Here is a 20,079-nt window from a genome sequence, read left to right as displayed (position 1 = left end):
TAGGTTAAGACTTTGACAGCACGTTTAAACCACTACACCAACAAAGTTATTAAGTAATTGTAGTGAATAACAACTGTACTTTTTTTTGAGGGGAAAATAATTTTGGTAATTCAAGTATTTAGACTCAAATATAATGGTAAGTTAAGAATTATAACTACATTGGTGTATTTATTGTTTACCACATCTTACATATTACTAAATCTACGATATATGTTACAAAATCTTATCTAAAATGTATGACAAATGACAATTTAGGTAAACATACAAACACACAAGACACACATATACAAGATAAAATATAAATACCAGAAATTGTTGTCAAGCAGAAAACAAATTACTAGCAAAAAAGGGAATTAGGTTCGAGATAGGTATAATATAAAGAATGATGCCCGATTGATTACCTATTTCAGACCTTTATTGCAAATTAATAAATGATTCCTTAGTAAAACACTTTAGAGTGAATTTTGTATTTACCTACAATATGACAATTCTACAAAAATCCTAATTATTACAGCAAAAAGAGTTAAAAGAAATTAAATGATTTCCAAAATAATAATAAGCGTGGCGATTAATCATCAAAGTTAAGCCCCAAGTGTATAGCATAGCATATACAACTTATAAGTATAGCATTTATTCATGTTTTTATTGTACTTGAGTGCTAATACACAAAGTACTTTATATTGTCATATTATTTAAAGCACCCGGCTGTTTCTAGTAACCATACACAAAACTACTCAAAAAAGTTTTTTTTAGAGTGTTAATTTATTTCAAAAAAGGACACATTATTTCCTTCCTTATACTTTAATTAAACAGCTTCATCTCAATTATTTTCTGAAAACTACAACCCCGCGGTTGTAGCCGCATAATTGTATTATACATTCTCGAATGGACTACCCAACACAAAACAAATAACCACACAAATTGTAGCTTTATAATAAAAAATAAAGTCAGCCTTTATACCATTGCATTCCACAACTAACCATACATACTTGTTATTGAGATGAGCAAAGCCGCGGAACGAGCCCTGTCTCTCCAGCAGATGTGGGGCAGCGTGGGGGCGCTCCACAGCGAAGGGGTTGTGGGGCGCGGGGCGTTGGCCCTGGGGCACGACGGGCGCAATTGGCACTGGGGCAGGGCTCGGTGCCTTTGGATTAGGGGGCGTCGCCAGGGGAGCCGGAGTCACCGGCGGACCAGCGTCTGCCTCTGACACGCGACGACCGATCACTAAAAAATATTTTAATATATAATGTAACTAAAATACATTCGTTTATTCTGTCATATATGAAAATAATGCGCAAAATGCGAAGCAATTAATTACACAGGAAGAATTTCAAGCGAAGTAGCAATCAAAATCATTTATACATATAGGTAACACACAACATTTTCCACACATTTTCCTTTGAATAATTGTAATGTAAAGGGAGGGCAAAACTTGCTGAGTTTCTTGCCCGTTCTTCTCAGAACAAGGCCTCCTGGTAGTTTTGCGAACGGATGGCGTAGTCCTGCTCTTTCGTGAATTTTGTAAACGTTGTTGACATTCATAAGCATGCTCTAAGAAGCATCTAAATTGAATAAACGTATTTTGATTTTTTGATTTTTGACAAATCAAGGGCGTTGAACGGAAGAAGAACTGGCAATAAACTCTCCGCCACTCTTTTTAATCGCCATGTTTTTTTATTACACAACGTTTGTAAGGAGCTGAAACCATTACACCATGTTCCACATGACATCTTAATTAATAAATAATAATAAAATAAATTAAAAACAAAGATTTGTCCTCTATCAGCAGGAGGCATGGTGAAATAGGTGCACGCACTTACATTCTCATGTGAACAACACTCAAATGGTTCAAAGATTAAGTACAAGACGTATAAAACAGGGCCCGAGACTAGGTCCTTGTGCGACGACATTCCTTATAAATGACAAATCCATACCCGACTTCCGGAAGGATCCCTGCCGCGTAAAGGCATGTGAAGCGGCATCTATGCTCATAGACACGGCGCACTCCTTGTCCCGGCGTTGCTTGCGCTCAAGGCACGCTGCGAAGGCGCAACCCACTGCGTGCGAAAGTCTCTCGCCGCTGTCACGTGACGCCAGGAACCCGTGACACATCCAGCGACGCGTCGTTCCATCGCGGCAAATATAACTGAAATGATAGATCCAGAATTGACAACACTGTTACAGGAATGCGGTAAGTTGTTGAGTGGTTTTGTAAAGGCTTTTCCTTATAAACATTTTTCCTCTACGTAAAATCTCGCAAATCAGTTGCTCTCTGTTATAATTACTGTACCTACTATAATGAAGTAAACAATTATCTTTATCTTTCGCTCGACTAATAAGTATCGAGGAAATACAGCGTTAAAGGTACACTGCAACAAGGACCATTAAATTTGTTTTAATTTACCATTTATTATTTATTTTAAAGGGTTATATATATTTGTACTATTATTATACTATGTAGGTTAAGAATATTGTATATAATAATATATAATTACTGTCAAATATATATATACCTACTATTTGACACTAATTATATTCGGTTATGTCTGACATACCTAGTCAAACAAATGGCAAAATACTATATCAGATTCTTACTTTACTCAACCATTTCATTTTCACACAATTTACTTATTATTTATTTGGTAACATTACCATTTGAGTTCCTAATATATTTTGTATATAAGGACGAATAAAGGCGCCTATCTTATCATGACATTCAGTCTTGGAGAAAGTAAACCTTGAAAATCATTACGCTATTCGTTTTAACAATTTTTATTACGCATTATTATTAAGAACGCGTATTAAGCTATCAAAATTCATGATTACACCCGCGCGCCTTCCTCCGCTCGCTCTAGTGACTACTGAAACCAACGTATGCTTAAAATTCGCGAGAGATGACGATAAAGTGCTTCGCGGTAAAAAATGAATTAAACGCCAAATGCTTTTTATTTAAATAACTCGTAAAATATAAAATATTTATCAAAATCGCTAGTAACAGCTCTCGGCCAAACTAATGTGGTTTAATTCAATTATATTTTGACTCCATAATACTCGCTATGATTGAATAAAAACGAAATTAAGCAAAGGTGTTTTTGTTTGTTTGTATCGAGAAATTTATATTGAATTGTGTTTTGGATTAGAGTCAATCATTGAAATAATAGCGAAGGATTACATATTTATTGATTTAATTCAATCATCACATACTTAGATAAAATCAAATCTACAATGAGTGATTTTGGTAAATGCCTTATACTAAATTTAATACAATTTTTTCTCTTTTCTTACAATGGTTGCCTGGAAGAGATCGCTTGAAAGCGATAAGACCGCCAGTTACCCTCCTTTTTCTTTAATTATGTTCAATTTTTATATTGTAATGGAACGAAGTGTTAATAAATAAATTGACGACGAAAAGTGAGCTAATATACGGTACTATTATTACAAGAAATTATTGATTACACAATTTCACCAAGCGTTGTAATATGCAAAACACGGCAAAACTGTGAGCTAAATTCGTTTAGCTTACTTGTTATTTAATACCATTCAACTAAGCACGATTAAATACATACAATCGAGTATTAGGGTACTCAGAGTCGAGACTTAGCGCTAGTCCTTCGTGTCAAATCCAATACGTTTACTATGGCTTCGGGTTAAGACGTAATCCAAGACATAAAGGTTCTCGAATTACTTTTAATGCTTTTCATTTTTCATTGGTCTAGTGGCTAGTACCCCTGACTGCGAATCCATGGGTCCCGGGTTCGATCCCCGGCTAAGACAAACCTCGCTGTAATGAGCATTTGGTGTGGTGCTTAGGTCTTGCGTGTTTAAATTAGTGTTGCCCAAATGCAAGACCAAGACGAGACTTAGCCCAGTCTTGGTATTGTCTTGCGACAATACACCTGGTCTTGATCTTGGTCTTGGTATTGCGCTCTCAGTCTTGGTCTTGGTATTGGTCTTGCAGCAAGAGTCTTGCAAGTCTTGCGAGACTTACAAATACCTATTAGCCTATTGCTATTTATTGAACACGTTAGTTTAAATTAGTTTTATTTATTTAGTAAATTTATTTAATTATTTAGTAAAGACTATTGTCTTCAGCGATGATTTACTAACTAATAATAATTAATTTGTTTAATGGAATGGGATGGAAGAGTTGTAGAATAAAGACAATCTATGCAATTTAACATTTATTTAAATAAAAAAATTGCAGTACAGTACAGAATAGCATCGACATAATTAACTTCCAGTAGACTTGCAAACGTTATACAAAACGAGTTCAAAAAGTTATAAGTACAAGTCAAAGCGTTTCCTTACACAAAAATTCTCCTAATGTACCTATGTAAATACCTATGTATTATTGTATCTACCTATAAATTGGTAAAGAAATGATATGAACGGCTCGCCAACATGCAGATATAAACCCCGAGAGGTTTTTGTTGTGTGGCTAAAACTAAATATGAATATGGTTGTTTTCGAATTAAAAAAAATTGGTTACTTTATATTAATTCTTTTGACCAAGAATTAATACAAAGTAACCACCTCGCTGATTCATCACTTAATCTATTTCTATGTTTTCTAATTACTAGCGATGCTTTAGAAAATAATCTCTCAGCAGGTACTGAAGTTGCAGGTATCGAAAGAAAATCACGAGCCATCTTGGATAAAATCGGATATTCCGTCTCATGCGTCCTCCACCACTCTAAAATGTCTTCCGAGCTGGCGGCTCTCGGTTTACTTAGATACTCCTCCAACTCGTCAGAAACTAAGCCTTGAAGACAAGATCCAGATGACGACGTAGAGGGACATGCATACAGTTTCTCAAAGTCTATTACATCTTCATATTCCTCATCCTCACATACTTTGTTTTCATTTCTTGGTAATTCTGGAGATTTAGACACCGAGTGTTGCTGTACGTGTAGACTTTTATATTCTTTATAAAGTTCATTAAATTTGTGCAGGCTTTCTGTTTTAATTTGCTGCCCCCATAATGTAATATCAAAAGTCTGAGCTTTGTGCCTTGGGTCTAAAATTAAAGTGGTACAGTAAATCCAGTTGCTCTTCTTATAATGTTTAAGCATTTTATCTCGGGCTGCTTGGAAACCTAAAATGAGCCTTTCATCCACTTCAGTTCGATTTGGTTTCTCATCTAATTGTTTTACCATTGATTCAATTTTATCAAGCAATAGATTGAATGATACAATGACTAGCGGTAATGTAACATATTTTTCTCCACCAAGTTTCGTTGATAAAAGTTTAAAGTTTATTAAAAACTTATGTATTTTTTCGAGTATTTGCCATTCCGTTTCTGTGATTTGAAAATCATTCAATTCGGTTACTGAAACGCATAATATGTTAATGCCAGGTCTCACTTTTAAACCAAATCCAATCATATCATGTGTGGAATTCCATCTTGTTGGACAGTCGAGTATAGGATTGAGATTTGATGGCACGCCAACTGCTTCACAAGCAGACTGGAACTTCCTCTTCAATATCTCGCTTCTTTTTATTTTACTGGAAATACTGCGTAATTTTGTAATACCTGTACGTGAGTCAGCAATATTTGGCACATATTCTTCATCTTCCTCAGTTTCGTCTTCATAGTCTTCATACTGCTGTTCTTGTTCTTTATTGTCAGTTTCAATGTGTAAAGCTAAGGTCTTTAGTAAATCTTGTACACCAAGGTTCAAAATGTGAGCAAAGCACCGGAAATGTTGATTGTCTGAATCAAAATGCAGCAGTTGTTTGCCAAGTTCACACATAAATTTGGTATTTGCAGTTGCGTTGTCCACCGTGATACCCTGTATTTTATTAATTATGCCATATTCCAATAAACATTCGTGGAAAATCGTTGCAATATCTAACCCAGTATGTCGACCGCGCGATGGTATAAAATCAAGGACTACAGATCGATACTTCCAGTCATTGTCTATAAAATGAATTGTGACCCCGTAGTAACTCCTACCAGCAATGGACGTCCATCCATCAATGGTAAATGACATTTTACATGAATATTGTTGTAGTCGATTTTTAACATTCGATTGTAGTTCTTCAAATCGCTCTTTAACTTTCCTTCTTAGTGTCGACCTTTTAGGAAATATCGTATTCGGGCATATCGATCGAAAATATTCCTGTGTATCTTCATCATCGAAAAATGAGAAAGGAAGATATTTTTTTACAATCCAATCAACTGTAGCTGTCATGAAGTTGTCACTTCGGTTTTCAGATACTGACTGAAATAAAATATTAAAATATGTGTTAATAATAGTAATAATAGGTACCTATTAAAATTTAAAACTATGAACATAGCATGATATCTATAAAAATATAATATAGGTACTAGAAAACCTAAACTATACCTAAACTAGCTTCGCATTTGAATAAATTACCTAGGTATAGGTCTGTACCTATATCTAGGTATCCTAGGTATACCTTTAATCTGTATTATAATCGTGTTACGGAAAGGATATACTTAATGTACATACATATCAAAGGCACGGATTCCTATGGTGATAAGTGATAAGAAACCAATAAGGCAACATTTTTCAATACCTATAATTACCTACATAATTATTAATGTTTGTAAGTCTATACGTACACAAATCATTCATTACATAGGTACCTACGTCAGCTGATCGGTGTCAAATAGTGTCAATCAATTAATAATCGTCCCCGTAGAGCGAAAACACATTAGGTTGAAAAATGCCCAAATCGAGTTAACAATGCCAATAAAACTATAGTTTTTTCCCCTATTTAACTGTCTAACCGTCAATTTTGTAGGTATCCTAGTTTCCGATTTACAAAAAGTGAAAATTAAATAAATCTATTCTTTGGTCCTAATAGAAAATAAGAGAAATTACGAAATCATGTTAACTATTTTTTTATTTATCAAAAACTTACATAGCTTATAAAATAAAAGATTACCTAAGTTACTTTTATATTAACATTTTTAATTCATAGGAAGTGTAGAAGATTTTTTTTATATAAAAGTAGTTAGATTTTATACTATTATAAAACAAAATGTCTTTTAACTCTTAAGTTTTTTTTCATTATGTATATTTTGTATATCTACCAGTTAGTCGTAAATTACCCAAATCAAGTACATATAACATAAAAATAAACTCGATCTGAGTGAAAAATCACTAACTAGGGGCAAATATTAACTAATTCATAACTACATCGGATATTCTACAGAGAACAAATAACTAATTGGTTTTTTTTTTAGGTTTTCTCAGTAATAACTTAATCATCACTTTGGGTAGCTAACATTTTAACTTAATTTGATTTCCTTCAAAATGAAACTAAAAACATTAAAATATGGCATGACATGCTAAAGTTATGGCAATTTATATTTTTCAAAACTTTAACCCTCATTATCTCAAAACAGGTTTTTTGGACTTAATGAATTTTCGCTCTACGGGGACATATATTCATCCAAGAAACAACTCCGTATAACATTTGTTTTTCTGGTATTTTTATTATTATATTGATAGTTTTATGCCACAAAATAACAAATAATTGAACACATATTAGTTAGTACAAAATCGAAGTAGGTTTTGTAGCTTGGGAAATTGTTTTTTGTTTGTAGTAAAATAAACTTAAGTAGTGCCGCGGCTGCCTCAGTAATTAAGTAACTATGTACCTGCTTAAGTAGAGTACTTTATTTAGCTCACGGTTCAAATGAATGCAGATTCTAAACCAGATACCTACCTACCCTTTCTGTAACACGTAATACAAGGATACCTATACAAACACCCGTTTGTAGAAATAGAGATTAAAATCGTAAAAAAATTTAATAACTACGAACTACTAGAACGTCCACTGCTGGACAAAGGCTTCCCATTCGGGGTGTAGTTGCCCATAATTGCCACGCTGAGGACTACGTACTACTAAATAATTTATAAAAAAAAAATTTAAACTATAAAAAGTAAAGTAGGTATTTATGAAACACCCTAATTTGCATTGTTTTTTTTTTCATAAATTTACAAAAATAAAGTACCTACGAGAAACAGCTAGGTACTTTACTCTGGAAATTACTGTAATTATTAATTGGGTACCTAGTATTTACGTAACATATTTTTTTCTTACCTGTCTACTTATTGCAGTGGTTGTTAAAAACCTTGTGATATCTCCACTTTGACTTTGACTTAATGTTGGTTTTCTTACAGGAACAAATATTTGCGATTCCTTCCCGTGAAAAGATACTAGATGCTTTCTTAAGCCTGAAGTGTTTCTGTTTTTCATTTTTATTTCGACTTTCTTATGTTGGCACAATTTACACATACCAATTTGGGACGCATGAGTTATTTCGAAAAACTCGTCATATTTGCTTTTAAGTCTTTTAGATCTAATTCTGCAACTCTCACTACTCCGACTAGAGCTATTTGAATCTTCGTCAATCATGTCAAATTGTAAACATTCACTCCGAAAGTAATAAGGATTTAGAGTATCTAGCTAGGTAAATCGGCGAGAACAATAAATAAGATAGACTCGAAGCGGAACTCAATTGGAAATGACTGAAAATTATTTAAAAACTCATATTTATAAGCACAAGCCGAAGACCGACAAAGAAAAATGCGGCGTTCTTTGATAGATAGAATAAATCTTTGAAAGATTAAAAAACAGAAGTATCAGAATCAGAATCAGATAGGTTTTGTGCCTACGCAAAAATATAGTGCAGATAATAAATGCAAATAATATTGTTTATCACGTTCCTTTTTTATTGGAACTAGGCATGTTCCGTTAGGTCATGCCTCACGTCATGTAGGTACGATAGAAGTTGATAAACCGACACTTTAAATCTCGATTTTTGGAAGTGTGTGATTTTAAAACAAAACCCACGACGTCACTCATATTTGGAGTTTTTCCACGTTTCAAGTTTGTTTAAATTAACCCACTTCCAAATTTGCAGTGCAATGTCCTTTAAAAAGGTATAATAATAATATAAACTAGGTATATTGTTATTACAAATTTTTTTATAATATGCTTACGACTACAATCTTCCTTGCGAGGACAACATAATCTATTGGCGTCCGTTCTGAGCACCCGGAAACCTATTTTATTCTTTGGAACATGGGCAGTGGCGGCGACCTTTGACATGAAAGCGACGCGACGGCGGCAACACAAAGTCTAGGACTAAGGCGGACTAAATTTTTACCTATTTTGGTAGGGTTGTCAATGCTGGCATTAGCACAGAAAAATAAAATTAAGTAAACACAACGTTTTAACTAGGTATCTACGATAGAATATTTTTTCTACTAATTCCCTAAGTACTCAGTCTAAATATATTTTTCATAATTTGTTGTGTGTAATAGTGAACTCTAAATCTTACTTAAGAGCTTTTTTTAAAATAAACTTATGGAAAGCACTGACATGGCATATACAATTTTCAATCTTGCTGCTCACATTTTAGTACCTAGGTATATCACTCACTATCTATCATTTACCGATATTAACAATGATTATTTCGAAATTAAAATATTCGAAATTCAATAGATGCAATACCTACTTAGTTATTAATTATGATCTCGCCGGACAGCCAGTGTGAGAATGTATTTGTACAAGAAACTCAGAGCATTCAATTTATACCTACCTACTGCTGAGACATTTAATTTTATCCCCCTATACCAACCCTACCAAAATAGGTAACAATTTTGTGTGCCTCTGTCCGTACTCTTTGTCGGCAAATGCGGCGCTCAAACAGTGTCAAATGCTGTGATACACTTGTTGCAAACCGCGGCGTCTTTGTGGGTAAATTATCAAATAATTAGGTATATAATACACCGACCGACCAACAGTTTATTCGCAGAACGTCACATTTTCCCAATTAACCTTGAACCTTAATACTCTAGCGATAAAGTTGAAAATCTGTTAAAGAAATTTGACAGATTGTAGGAGCTCAATGTGCTGGCGTCTGTACCATAACATTGGCTGCCGTAGAAACTGTTACTAGACCTACTCGACTCGCTAGCTTGTTAGTTTTAAATTTTTCTGAATAGAAGAATAATATAAACTTTGAAACATAAGTAGCTACCTACATAATGTTTATATAATTTTGTTGGCTATAATTTTAAGCACATACCAACCTACGAGTACTAACGTAAAATCTGCACATTAGACATAAACAAGCATAATATATTATTATAGGTAGATACCAGCGTTGCCATACGTCCCGATTTTTTAATGAACATGAAATGCCCCGCGCGGGACATTTTTCCCGCTTTTTGGGGTTACTCAAGACACCACTGCCATGCTCAGAAATTGCACCAGCTCTTTTAACAGCTACCAAAAAAAGATACCAGGTATATCATATACTCATTCCTCAGATTTCTGACAATTATTTGAAACGCCATTTGTCTAATGATATGAATAAGTACTTTTTTTGGTTTAGTTTTGTTTTGTTTATTTTTTTTTTTTTATTAAGAAGACAAGTGTTTAACGATAGGGTAACTCTGATTTAAAATATCACCTTTAGTTACTATGTCCCGCTATTGACGAGAGATTCCCACTTTTTTAACTGAAAAAGTTCCAAAATCCCGCCTTGACAATAAAAAATCTGGCAACGCTGGCAGATCTGTGGTAGATCAACAAGGTATGAACTTTGCTAGAAAGTTATTCTAGGTACATTTACATCACATGGGATGATGGGAACAGATTTGTGAGTATTAACACGCTACCTACTTAATAAATAGTTGAAATATAATAAGTACTTACCTACCTAATCAATACAATACCTTTCAGGGTTCTTTCAGACGAGCGGCACGTTGCCAACTGCAGATACAACTGCAGCCCTTAGTTTAGTGTTATGACGATACCTACGGTTTTGATACTGGGGAACGTTTCTCAAAATCGGGATTTAATACAAATACCTACTTAATAATGCCCAAATCTCAGTTTGACTTAACTGCAAGACGCAAGAGTCTTGCAGGTTTAAGTATTGTCTTGCTCAAGTCTTGCAGGCTTCAGTCTTGGTATTGGTCTTGCTACAATAAGGCGGTCTTGGTATTGGTCTTGGTCTTGCAAAAGTGCAAGAACAAGACCAAGACTGCAAGACCAAGACCGATTTTGGGCAACACTAGTTTAAATATGTATTTATATGTCTATCTATCTATGTCAATATCTGTATATATATGTCAATTGGCGCGAATTGTCTAAAAAAAACATAAACGAGATTTTTATGATGAAATTACAATTTTATCGCTTTTTGGATTATATAACTGTTCAATATCTGCTAGATGAGAGCGCAAGTCACAAGAGACAAGGTCGGTGTCTACGTCAGATCTAATGTTTAATTGAATGGAATCGACGGAATCGGTCTCAATCATGCCAAACACGATATTCATATTTAGATTGAAGATCTTCTTGTGGTATTTGTAATATCGTGCTGTGTGCTGTGACATTTATTTAAATTTTCATGTGAATTTCTAGATTATTATGAATATAGGTAGTGTAACAAAAATACTATTTAATTTAGAATCTATCTTTTTTATATTAAGTTTCATATTAATATACTTAAAGAATGAAGTGTAATCTAACTGATTTTGTGATTATTTCAAACGAAAAACAAATTTCGTAATCTTTCTAAATAGTATGATAAATCTTCACTGACTGATCTTGTATCTTTGCAATAAGAATGATGTATTGTAACATTTAGGGTCTGTTTCACAATGTATGGATAAAGTACCAAATAGCTATGCAACACAAATTATTTGGAAGATACAATTGTGAAATTTGACACTTCATCGGACTCATAACTTATGATGGACTTTATGTGACGAATAGCGCTATCTGACAGTCGTGAAACGTGCAACAATAGTGTTTATCCTACCAATAAGTAATAAATACCTAATTTGAAACTTATGTAGAACTTATTCGTACATTGTGAAACAGACCCTTAAGGATAATAGTTTGTCATTTCATCGCTTTCAATGTCAAAAACTAAGATTCAATAAGTGAACAATAGAAACAGCAACACAATAGGAACGTCATCTACCTGAATCCCCGTTCGTGATTCCTGTCTGGGGCACAAAACGACACCTTCTCAATAGTCTGGTCCACTATGAGACCCTTAGTCTCTTCTTCCACTACCCGGAGGCCATCTCCACTTACATGCAGCACCGCTCTTACGGGACGTCGACGTGAATTCTGAAAATTTGCAATTGTTCTTAAGAAAATTTATATAAAATAATATAAATCTCACGTTAGAAAGCTTCCCCACGTAAAAGTAAACGTTACTTCAGTTATTCTATATACGATTATTATAAATAGATGCTCTTTAAAAATTTATTCTTAAAAACTTGGGGAGTAACAAAGACGGTCGAATAACATTTATAAGCAAGAATTTGCATATTTTGATTTAAAATTATAGATGGCAAATGTTTTATTTTGATTAATTAATTAAAAGACGAGTAAAATTAAGAAATAATCTCTGTCCAATGTATTATCCACCATATCAAATATAATAATATACATTTTACATTTGAATCTAATATTCTAAAATAAATTACAATTATAGGATTTACGAACAAAATAAATATATTAAAAAAAAAGAAGAACTACGCTTCATTAAGTTCCGTTCATACTATTGTAATCGTAAATAATAAATTTATAAATCTATTAGAAACCTAGTACTTATTTATTATTAGTTATGTTTAGATTATTAAATTAAAAAATAAACAATTAAAATTGTGGTTTCTATAAGGATACTCATAAATAATATTAATTAAAAGCGTTGAGGAAACTGTTCACGGCTATTCGAAGTAATTTTGATTTAGTATTGCGAAAAGATAAATATGTTTTCTATTGTTAACAAGGTTAATATTACCTGAGTATTCCTTTATACTTAAATAATGCAACTTATCTTTAACGAATTTTGGTACAGATATAAAGAGGATTCTGTGGTACCAATACATATTTCAACTTGAATGTCTTACAGTATATTTAAATAATTAAAAAATAACAAAAAAACATTAGCTTATTGATTCAAAGATTGCTACCAAAATAATTATAGGACAGAATAAATACAAACAAAAATAATTATATAATTAAATTACTTAATAATTTTCATTACTAAAGGTATCTTAACCGAATGTTCGAGTTTCGTTGTCATCCCACAAAAGACTGACAACCTTTGAAAATCACATTACTTATAACATATATAGTAACACTATCAGAAACTTTCAACTCACCCGAAGCACCTTAAGAGCCTCCTCGCAGACCTGCATACCCCGGGACTCGAACACCTCAACGCAGCCGAGGTACTTGACCGGGAAGGTGCAGGTACCGGCTCGGACGGCTGCCTCATCAGCGTGCCATTGGTGCGGCCTTGCCGATTCGGGCGGGCTTCCTTTACGCCGACGGAATGACTCCCGGAACGACCGGCGCAGACGCTCCATGCCCGCGCGCGGCGGGGACAACGCGCCCGCTGCGCGTGCCCGCCGCACAGACCCGCGCACTGACGACTTCTGTAAAGTACAGAATATTGTTTTAACAGAGAAACTAAAGTGAACAAAAAAATTGTTGGCCTAGTGGCTTCAGCGTGCGACTCTCATCTGAGATCATAGGTTCGATTCGCGGCTGTACACCACGGACTTTCTGTCTATGTGCCCAAATAACATTCGCTTGAACGGCGAAGGAAAAAAGGAAAACATCGCGAGGAAACCGGCTAGCCTTAGACCTAAAAACTCAACGGCGTGTGTCAGACACAGGATCACCTATATGCCTATTAGATTGACAAATGATCGTGAAACTGATACAGTTATCTGAGGCCCAGACCTCAAAAGGTTGTAGCGACACTCGTTTTTTTATGCTCTTAAACTGTACATATAACTTTTAGAAGTATATTAAGTCCTTTGACAGTTGACACAAACATAGACGATTTGTTATCTAAGTCTAATTCTACTGCATGTATTTAAATAACAGAGAATATTATTTTCACTCTATATACCACACATGTATAAAACAATAAATGCTATGAAATGAATAGGGTGACTGCTAAATTCTTTGTGCGTTACTCCGACTATTTAAGTAATCGCCACACTTATAAATCTAAGAAAGCCTAACAAAGCAAAATATACAGCCTCGTACAAGTATCATACTTTCCTGTAATTTAATATTTCTTTTCATGAAACGTACGAATAATATTTCGCGGGATTCGTGTATTGAGTCTCGAGTTAAATGTACGGCCTAGGACATTGCTATTTATCAGATAATAGCTTGCCTATGATTCGCCCACCAACATAAACAGTAAATTAAAAATCTACTTTTATATGCATTTGTCGCGCTCCTAAACAAGACTGCTATGGTTACATTAATACAAACCACAGCGGTTTTCTAATGTAACATATTGTGATTATATAATATTATTTTGTAAAACAAAGAAATTAACAAAAAATTGTTAGTTACAGCGCTAAAAGTATTTTATTATTTATTAATTACCTTTTTTATATTATTCCACGCCCACAAGATGTTTTTTATTTTCTAAAATTTTGACATTATTGCGCTTGTACTATATAAGTATTGTTATCAAAGTTTAATCAATATAAACTTGCAATCTTTACCTCAGCACAAGAGCACACAAAATTTAGTAATGAAACACGAACTTTCAACTTTCGTTCATTGAGATGAGCAAACATAATGGAGGTGTACCGTAGGTGTGATCACCAAATAAAGCTTTCATAGTGAAACTCATGTGAATGTGAAAGTTAGAGCACAGCGACTTAACTGTTCTCGTATCCATACAACATATATCCTACTCATACTACACATATGTTTGAATTAATAATAATGTCCACGCTAATTTCTATTGAGAAAATCATTTGAAACTCACCGCCAATTATCTCAATTCTATTTAAGGGTTATTCAAGCTCGTCATGAAAAAAATACAATGGTATGTTGCGCTGCACCCGATTTGATATATATAGTATATTTATAGAGCAGTAAATATATATCTTTTTATGTAACAGGAGGTAAACAGGGAGGTGGCTCGCCTGATGTTAAGCGATAAGTGCCTATGGACACTCACATTGCCAGAAGGCTCGCTAGTGCGTTACCGGCTTTTTATACACCACATAGTGGTGGTGCGCGGTAAAAATTGCGCTCATAACAGAATCGTAACTTAATTGGTAAACTAAATATGTATGTGACTAGACTACTATAGAGCTGTGTTGCATCTATCAAATTTTCAATTGCTATTCTAACATCTCCGAGTCTATCTCTCTAGTTCATTGAATGTATTATCAAGTAATTGTTGTTCGTGAACATAGCTTTATTCTTTTTTGTATTTTTATATTATTTTTGTACAATGTTTAGGCCACAATAAATACATTATCTATCTTTAGCTATCTATAGAGCGTAGGTACTTTGCTTTGACTTGGAGTTAGTAAGGTTTGCTGAGATGAATCATAAATTTACTATATATTGGGACCACATTACGATTTCATATGTGTCAGCTAAAATCGCGTCTTAAATGGAAAGGGAAGTGTTATCTGCTGTATTAAAAGAAAAAAAAATATTTTGACTTATTCCTGCAAATTGCATTATAATTAATAATATAATCTACACGTACTAAACCTATACGGTACAAAACTAAGATCAAAATCATTAAACTTTTTAAGTTTAATTTTTTATTGAATCTAAAAACCAGCATTATATAATTCATATAATATTTTTTCTTAAACATTCAAGGCGTTAGTTATTTATATTCTTAAACGAAGCTGGTTCACCTTGAACAGTGTTCCTATATTGAGAATAATTTAACTTTACATATCACTGTAGAAATATTTCTTGTTTTAAAAGTCTTATACCATTTACTAGACAAATATTATCTAGTTACTGGATTGTTTTTTACAATGGAAAAGCGGTTAGTGAATAACATGAACAAAATTGAATGCATTGCACAGCAATAACGCCTAGAACTATATTTGGAACAGTATTTTTTCTAAAATTTGTCACACGAATATACAACCAACTTGCAACCACATTACTGCTAAGGGAGTGTTCAAGTATTACGTAACGAACTTGGGGGGGGGGGGTCCTTTTGTAAAACGTTACGATGCGGGGCGGGGATTGAATTACGCGTTATTCTTAATATTATTTTCGACTTTCCAGTATAGTCTAAACTTTTTATAACGTTATTCGTTATAGCGATAAGCTCTCTTTAACGTAAAAATGAGTTAAATTTGTTTGGTTTAACAAAGAAACATACAAGAATTCTTTCCTTCCTATAGCGAAGCCTCTCTATAACGAATAAAAATGAAAAAAAAAATTGAAATTTGTTATAAAGAATTACACTGTACTTTACACCACATAATGGTAACTTTTAGGTATAAAGAGGTGGTCACGAAACGTTTTACTATACTTGGGTACAGAAAAATGTTACGGCGCGGGGGGTCAATAATCCACAAAAATTTAAAAGACTTGTTAAATGTATAGTGTACGGTTCCTGGGTCAACGTGATGCTTTAAATAATAGATGGATATTATTTAATATATAAAATTCTCGTGTCACAATGTTCGTTCCCATACTCCTCTGAAACGGCTTGACCGATTCTTATGAAAGTTTTTCTGCATATTAAGTCTGAGAATAGGACAACATCTATTTTTATTTCCTTAAATGTGGGAACATACCCCTAAATTTTAATTTTTTAGACAAAACTTTTTGTTTTTATTTTTTTATGATACAGCATACAAAAATACATTCAACCCTTAATTATTACCCCTCTACCGTCAACCATAAACCAATAATTAATAGAGAGCTATTTTTATTGAACTAAAAAAGTTTTTTCTATATATTAACCACTCATATATAACAAAATAATAATTCTAATAAATTAAATGTTAATTGAAATTAATGCTTTGTAATTCTGAAGAGTGCCTGCGTCTGGCTTTACTTGTGAGTCGTGACTCCGACCCGACGTTTCAGGTAATTGTCTTGTAACAGTATCATACTTTCCTATAATTTGATATTATTTATTTTCACGAAATGTACGCGGGATTCGTGTGTTTTATTTACACTTGTAATCACGACGCGCTGTCGCAGATAGATTACATTTTTTCGTGTTTATAAGAATTGTACTGCAGTGGTAATTGTGTCATGATAAGATAACAATTTAGTTTTATTTAGATTTGTTATAAGTTGTTGACAGTCGTTTCTATTCGTTTACATTTTTTTGATATCCATTCAAATTATTAATTGTCATATTATGATAGATGTTAAATAAAAAAATGTTTTTCAAATATAAAAATAAATATTTCATAGACATAGACGCATTATGTATAGGTTATTTTTAACATAAAGAAAAACAAATCAAAATTTGTTGAAAATTAATAAATATTTTTTTATCGAATTTTTTGCAGCAAGATGGACCGGAAGTCGAGATATTAAGTACCCTAATACTACAAATCATTAATTAATACGATTTTAACTTTCAGTGGGATCTTGTAAATCATCGCCAGGTGGAGATGTGTGGAGCCTAAGGGTTGAGATTCCAAAAAAACAGACTGAGTCCCGTACTATATCAAAATCAGTGCATTTTTGTTTGGGATTTTTTAAGACAGCGCTAAGCCTCGTTTTTGAATCTTACTCAAGATTTTATTACGTACCAAGTTTTTTACTATATCCGAACCAAAAGTACATAGTGTACTTATTAAATAATTTAATAAAAACTGAATTTTCTAAGGCATTTTATTTTAGTGAAGGAATAACAAAGAAAGCGTCCTGATGACATTTAAAATAGAATTTTAGAATTCTAGTTGCCATTGACACTGAGATATATAAAAATTCCTGAGACAATATTGTAAATAACGGCCAAGTACTAAATTTAATCACTTCGAATAGCTTCTTTATAGAACTATTAATTTTCCTGTCGCGTACTTAAAAACGTAGGCAACAATTGTTAGAGGTTCATTATGAATACAAATCAATTGTTAATTCCTGTATGTGTGACACATAGGTGCCTACTATATGCAAATAAACCTAATCTATCTACCTATTGTAGGAAGGTTCTATACGAAGAAATATACTTATTGTGATTATTAAATTTTTGCTCTCAGAATCAGAAAATATGTTATAGAAAGGATATACATGTGTGAAAATAACATATGAACTTAAAAAGGCGCAGCACACAACTCACGAGGGGACTCTTTGTATAAAAGAAGTCGTATGGGTCCGCCAAGCATCCGCGGATATACAATGTAAATACATAATTACGTAGGAATAAAGAAAATAATAATAATAGCAATTAACACAGCAATTCTAAAAGTCTATGGAGTTGCTGAAATTGTCCACCGAGTCATTTTTCATCACATTAATATATCGTATCACGTTTATGTGATAGAAAGAGAGAGAGGACGCCGACCAGAAACTGGAAACGAGAGTCACGGGAGATGGAATAAAATTGATAGCAGGGCGGAATTGGAAAATTGTCGCGAGGATGAAAGACAAGTGGAAGGTTTTGGAAGAGGCGTTCACTCGGAGGTCGAGTACTATTGTAAAACATAATGACATGGACTTAGTGTAGTGTAGTACTCGAATAAAGGCTATTTTTATTATATTTGTCTCGTTTATGTATATTTTATGCATTAAATAAATTTATTTATGATACCGACAAACATCTTGAACATTAAACAAGTGACTGGGGGAAAGTTTGCGCAGCGCGGAACTCAAACGTCACCTGATTTACCAATCACGCGATCGACACGTCAATCTCCCGCCGCCCCCCACTCAGTGATACCTAAAATCGCTTTTTGAGGCAAGGACATTTGTTCAAGATGTTTGGCGGTATCTGTATAAATAATAAAACAACACAAAATTACGTTGTGCAAAGGGCGGTCTTATCTCTAAGCAACGTATTCCAGCAAAGACAATGCAAGAAAACAGTGATGTCTAAATAGTGACGAGGTGCGAAACACGTTTTCCGCATACATATTATAATAAAGTCTAAAACACAAATTGTAACAAAGCTGGAGTTAAACATCAATTTTTAAAAGAAACATATGAACAGCTGATAGGTCACGTTATAAGTTAATGACTATGACGGTGAATAAGTCAAAATTCGATTCCTGGAAGTTAATATACATCACGTATTTCGTCTTGCAAAATCATGTACATATTTTTATTATTACGTAATTTTAGTAAAAAACGGTTTGCCGAGCTTAGGATACCTTTCATCAGGAGTTAAAAATAGTTTAGAAACATTCGACATATGGTCAAGAAAAGAGCGTATCAATTTAAAACGCCGGTAACGCACTTGCGAGCCTTCTGGCAATGTATCGGTATCACTTCACTGTAGGCTTCTGTCCGTTTGCTCCGATATATATAAAAAAAAAAATTACATATCGAATTGTATATATTATATATATAATTGTATATATATATAATTGATATATTCGTTTAATATATAATTAACTAGCTGACCTGGCTAACTTCGTTCCACCCTACAACCTTATAATATCGTTGTTACTTTAATTTAACTTATTTTAGGATTTCATTAATGTTAAGTATTACATTAATACAACTTTTTTGCAAATACAGAAATGTTTTATTGCTTGCCATTGCGAAAGAAGAATGGCAGTTTTACACATTAGGCATCTTCTCTCTAGCGTCAATATGGCGATACTGCATGTTAAGCACTTTCTGATATCCAACATCTTTTGATCAGGATCAAAGCATGGTTATGCATCTCCTCATTCACCTCAAGATCGGAATTTCTTGAACTGACACGAATTCGACGTAAAATAATGCGTAGTTTTGTCAACAGATGGCACCATATGGTTTTTGCATTCGTAAAATTAATTAATTTATTTATTGTTATTCGATAATTTATTCGATAATTTATCCGATATTTTATTGCTTATTCTGCTATTCGGGACGGAAACAAATCTAACAAATCAAAAACCATGGCAATCGGTCCAGCCGTTCTCGAGTTATAAGTGTTGTAACAAACACGACTTTCTTTTATATATATAGATTTCTGGTGTGGCATCTGTAGTCATGTCACAATCTTTTTTCCTTATTTTAACCGGTTCGCTTCCCGAGTGAAATTCAATTATTAACACCCAGTTCAACGTAACTTCAATTGTAGGTACGTTT

The 20,079-nt window shown here is 33.5% G+C and overlaps 1 protein-coding gene across 4 annotated transcripts in view; it reads right to left on the bottom strand.

Moving 5' to 3' along the window:
* The window catches only part of LOC125051434 (protein numb), a 34,942-nt gene that overhangs the window by 3,483 nt on the left and 11,380 nt on the right, over positions 1-20,079 (bottom strand). For 3 of the 4 annotated variants that reach the window (XM_047651740.1, XM_047651741.1, XM_047651738.1), the window contains exons 2-5: positions 13,179-13,454; positions 11,984-12,135; positions 1,935-2,146; positions 981-1,224 (exon numbers count right to left, since the gene is read on the bottom strand). In XM_047651740.1, the coding sequence (XP_047507696.1) occupies positions 981-1,224; positions 1,935-2,146; positions 11,984-12,135; positions 13,179-13,385 (815 nt within the window). In that variant the 5' untranslated portion in view covers positions 13,386-13,454. The remainder of the gene's footprint in view (positions 1-980; positions 1,225-1,934; positions 2,147-11,983; positions 12,136-13,178; positions 13,455-20,079) is intronic. The other variant, XM_047651739.1, reaches the window with a different exon arrangement.

Source organism: Pieris napi, chromosome 7 (genome assembly GCF_905475465.1).
Source record: "Pieris napi chromosome 7, ilPieNapi1.2, whole genome shotgun sequence".
NCBI classification, from domain to species: domain Eukaryota; kingdom Metazoa; phylum Arthropoda; class Insecta; order Lepidoptera; family Pieridae; genus Pieris; species Pieris napi.
The sequence above is the reverse complement of the archived record's forward strand: the minus strand, read 5'-3'. Positions and strand labels throughout refer to the sequence as shown.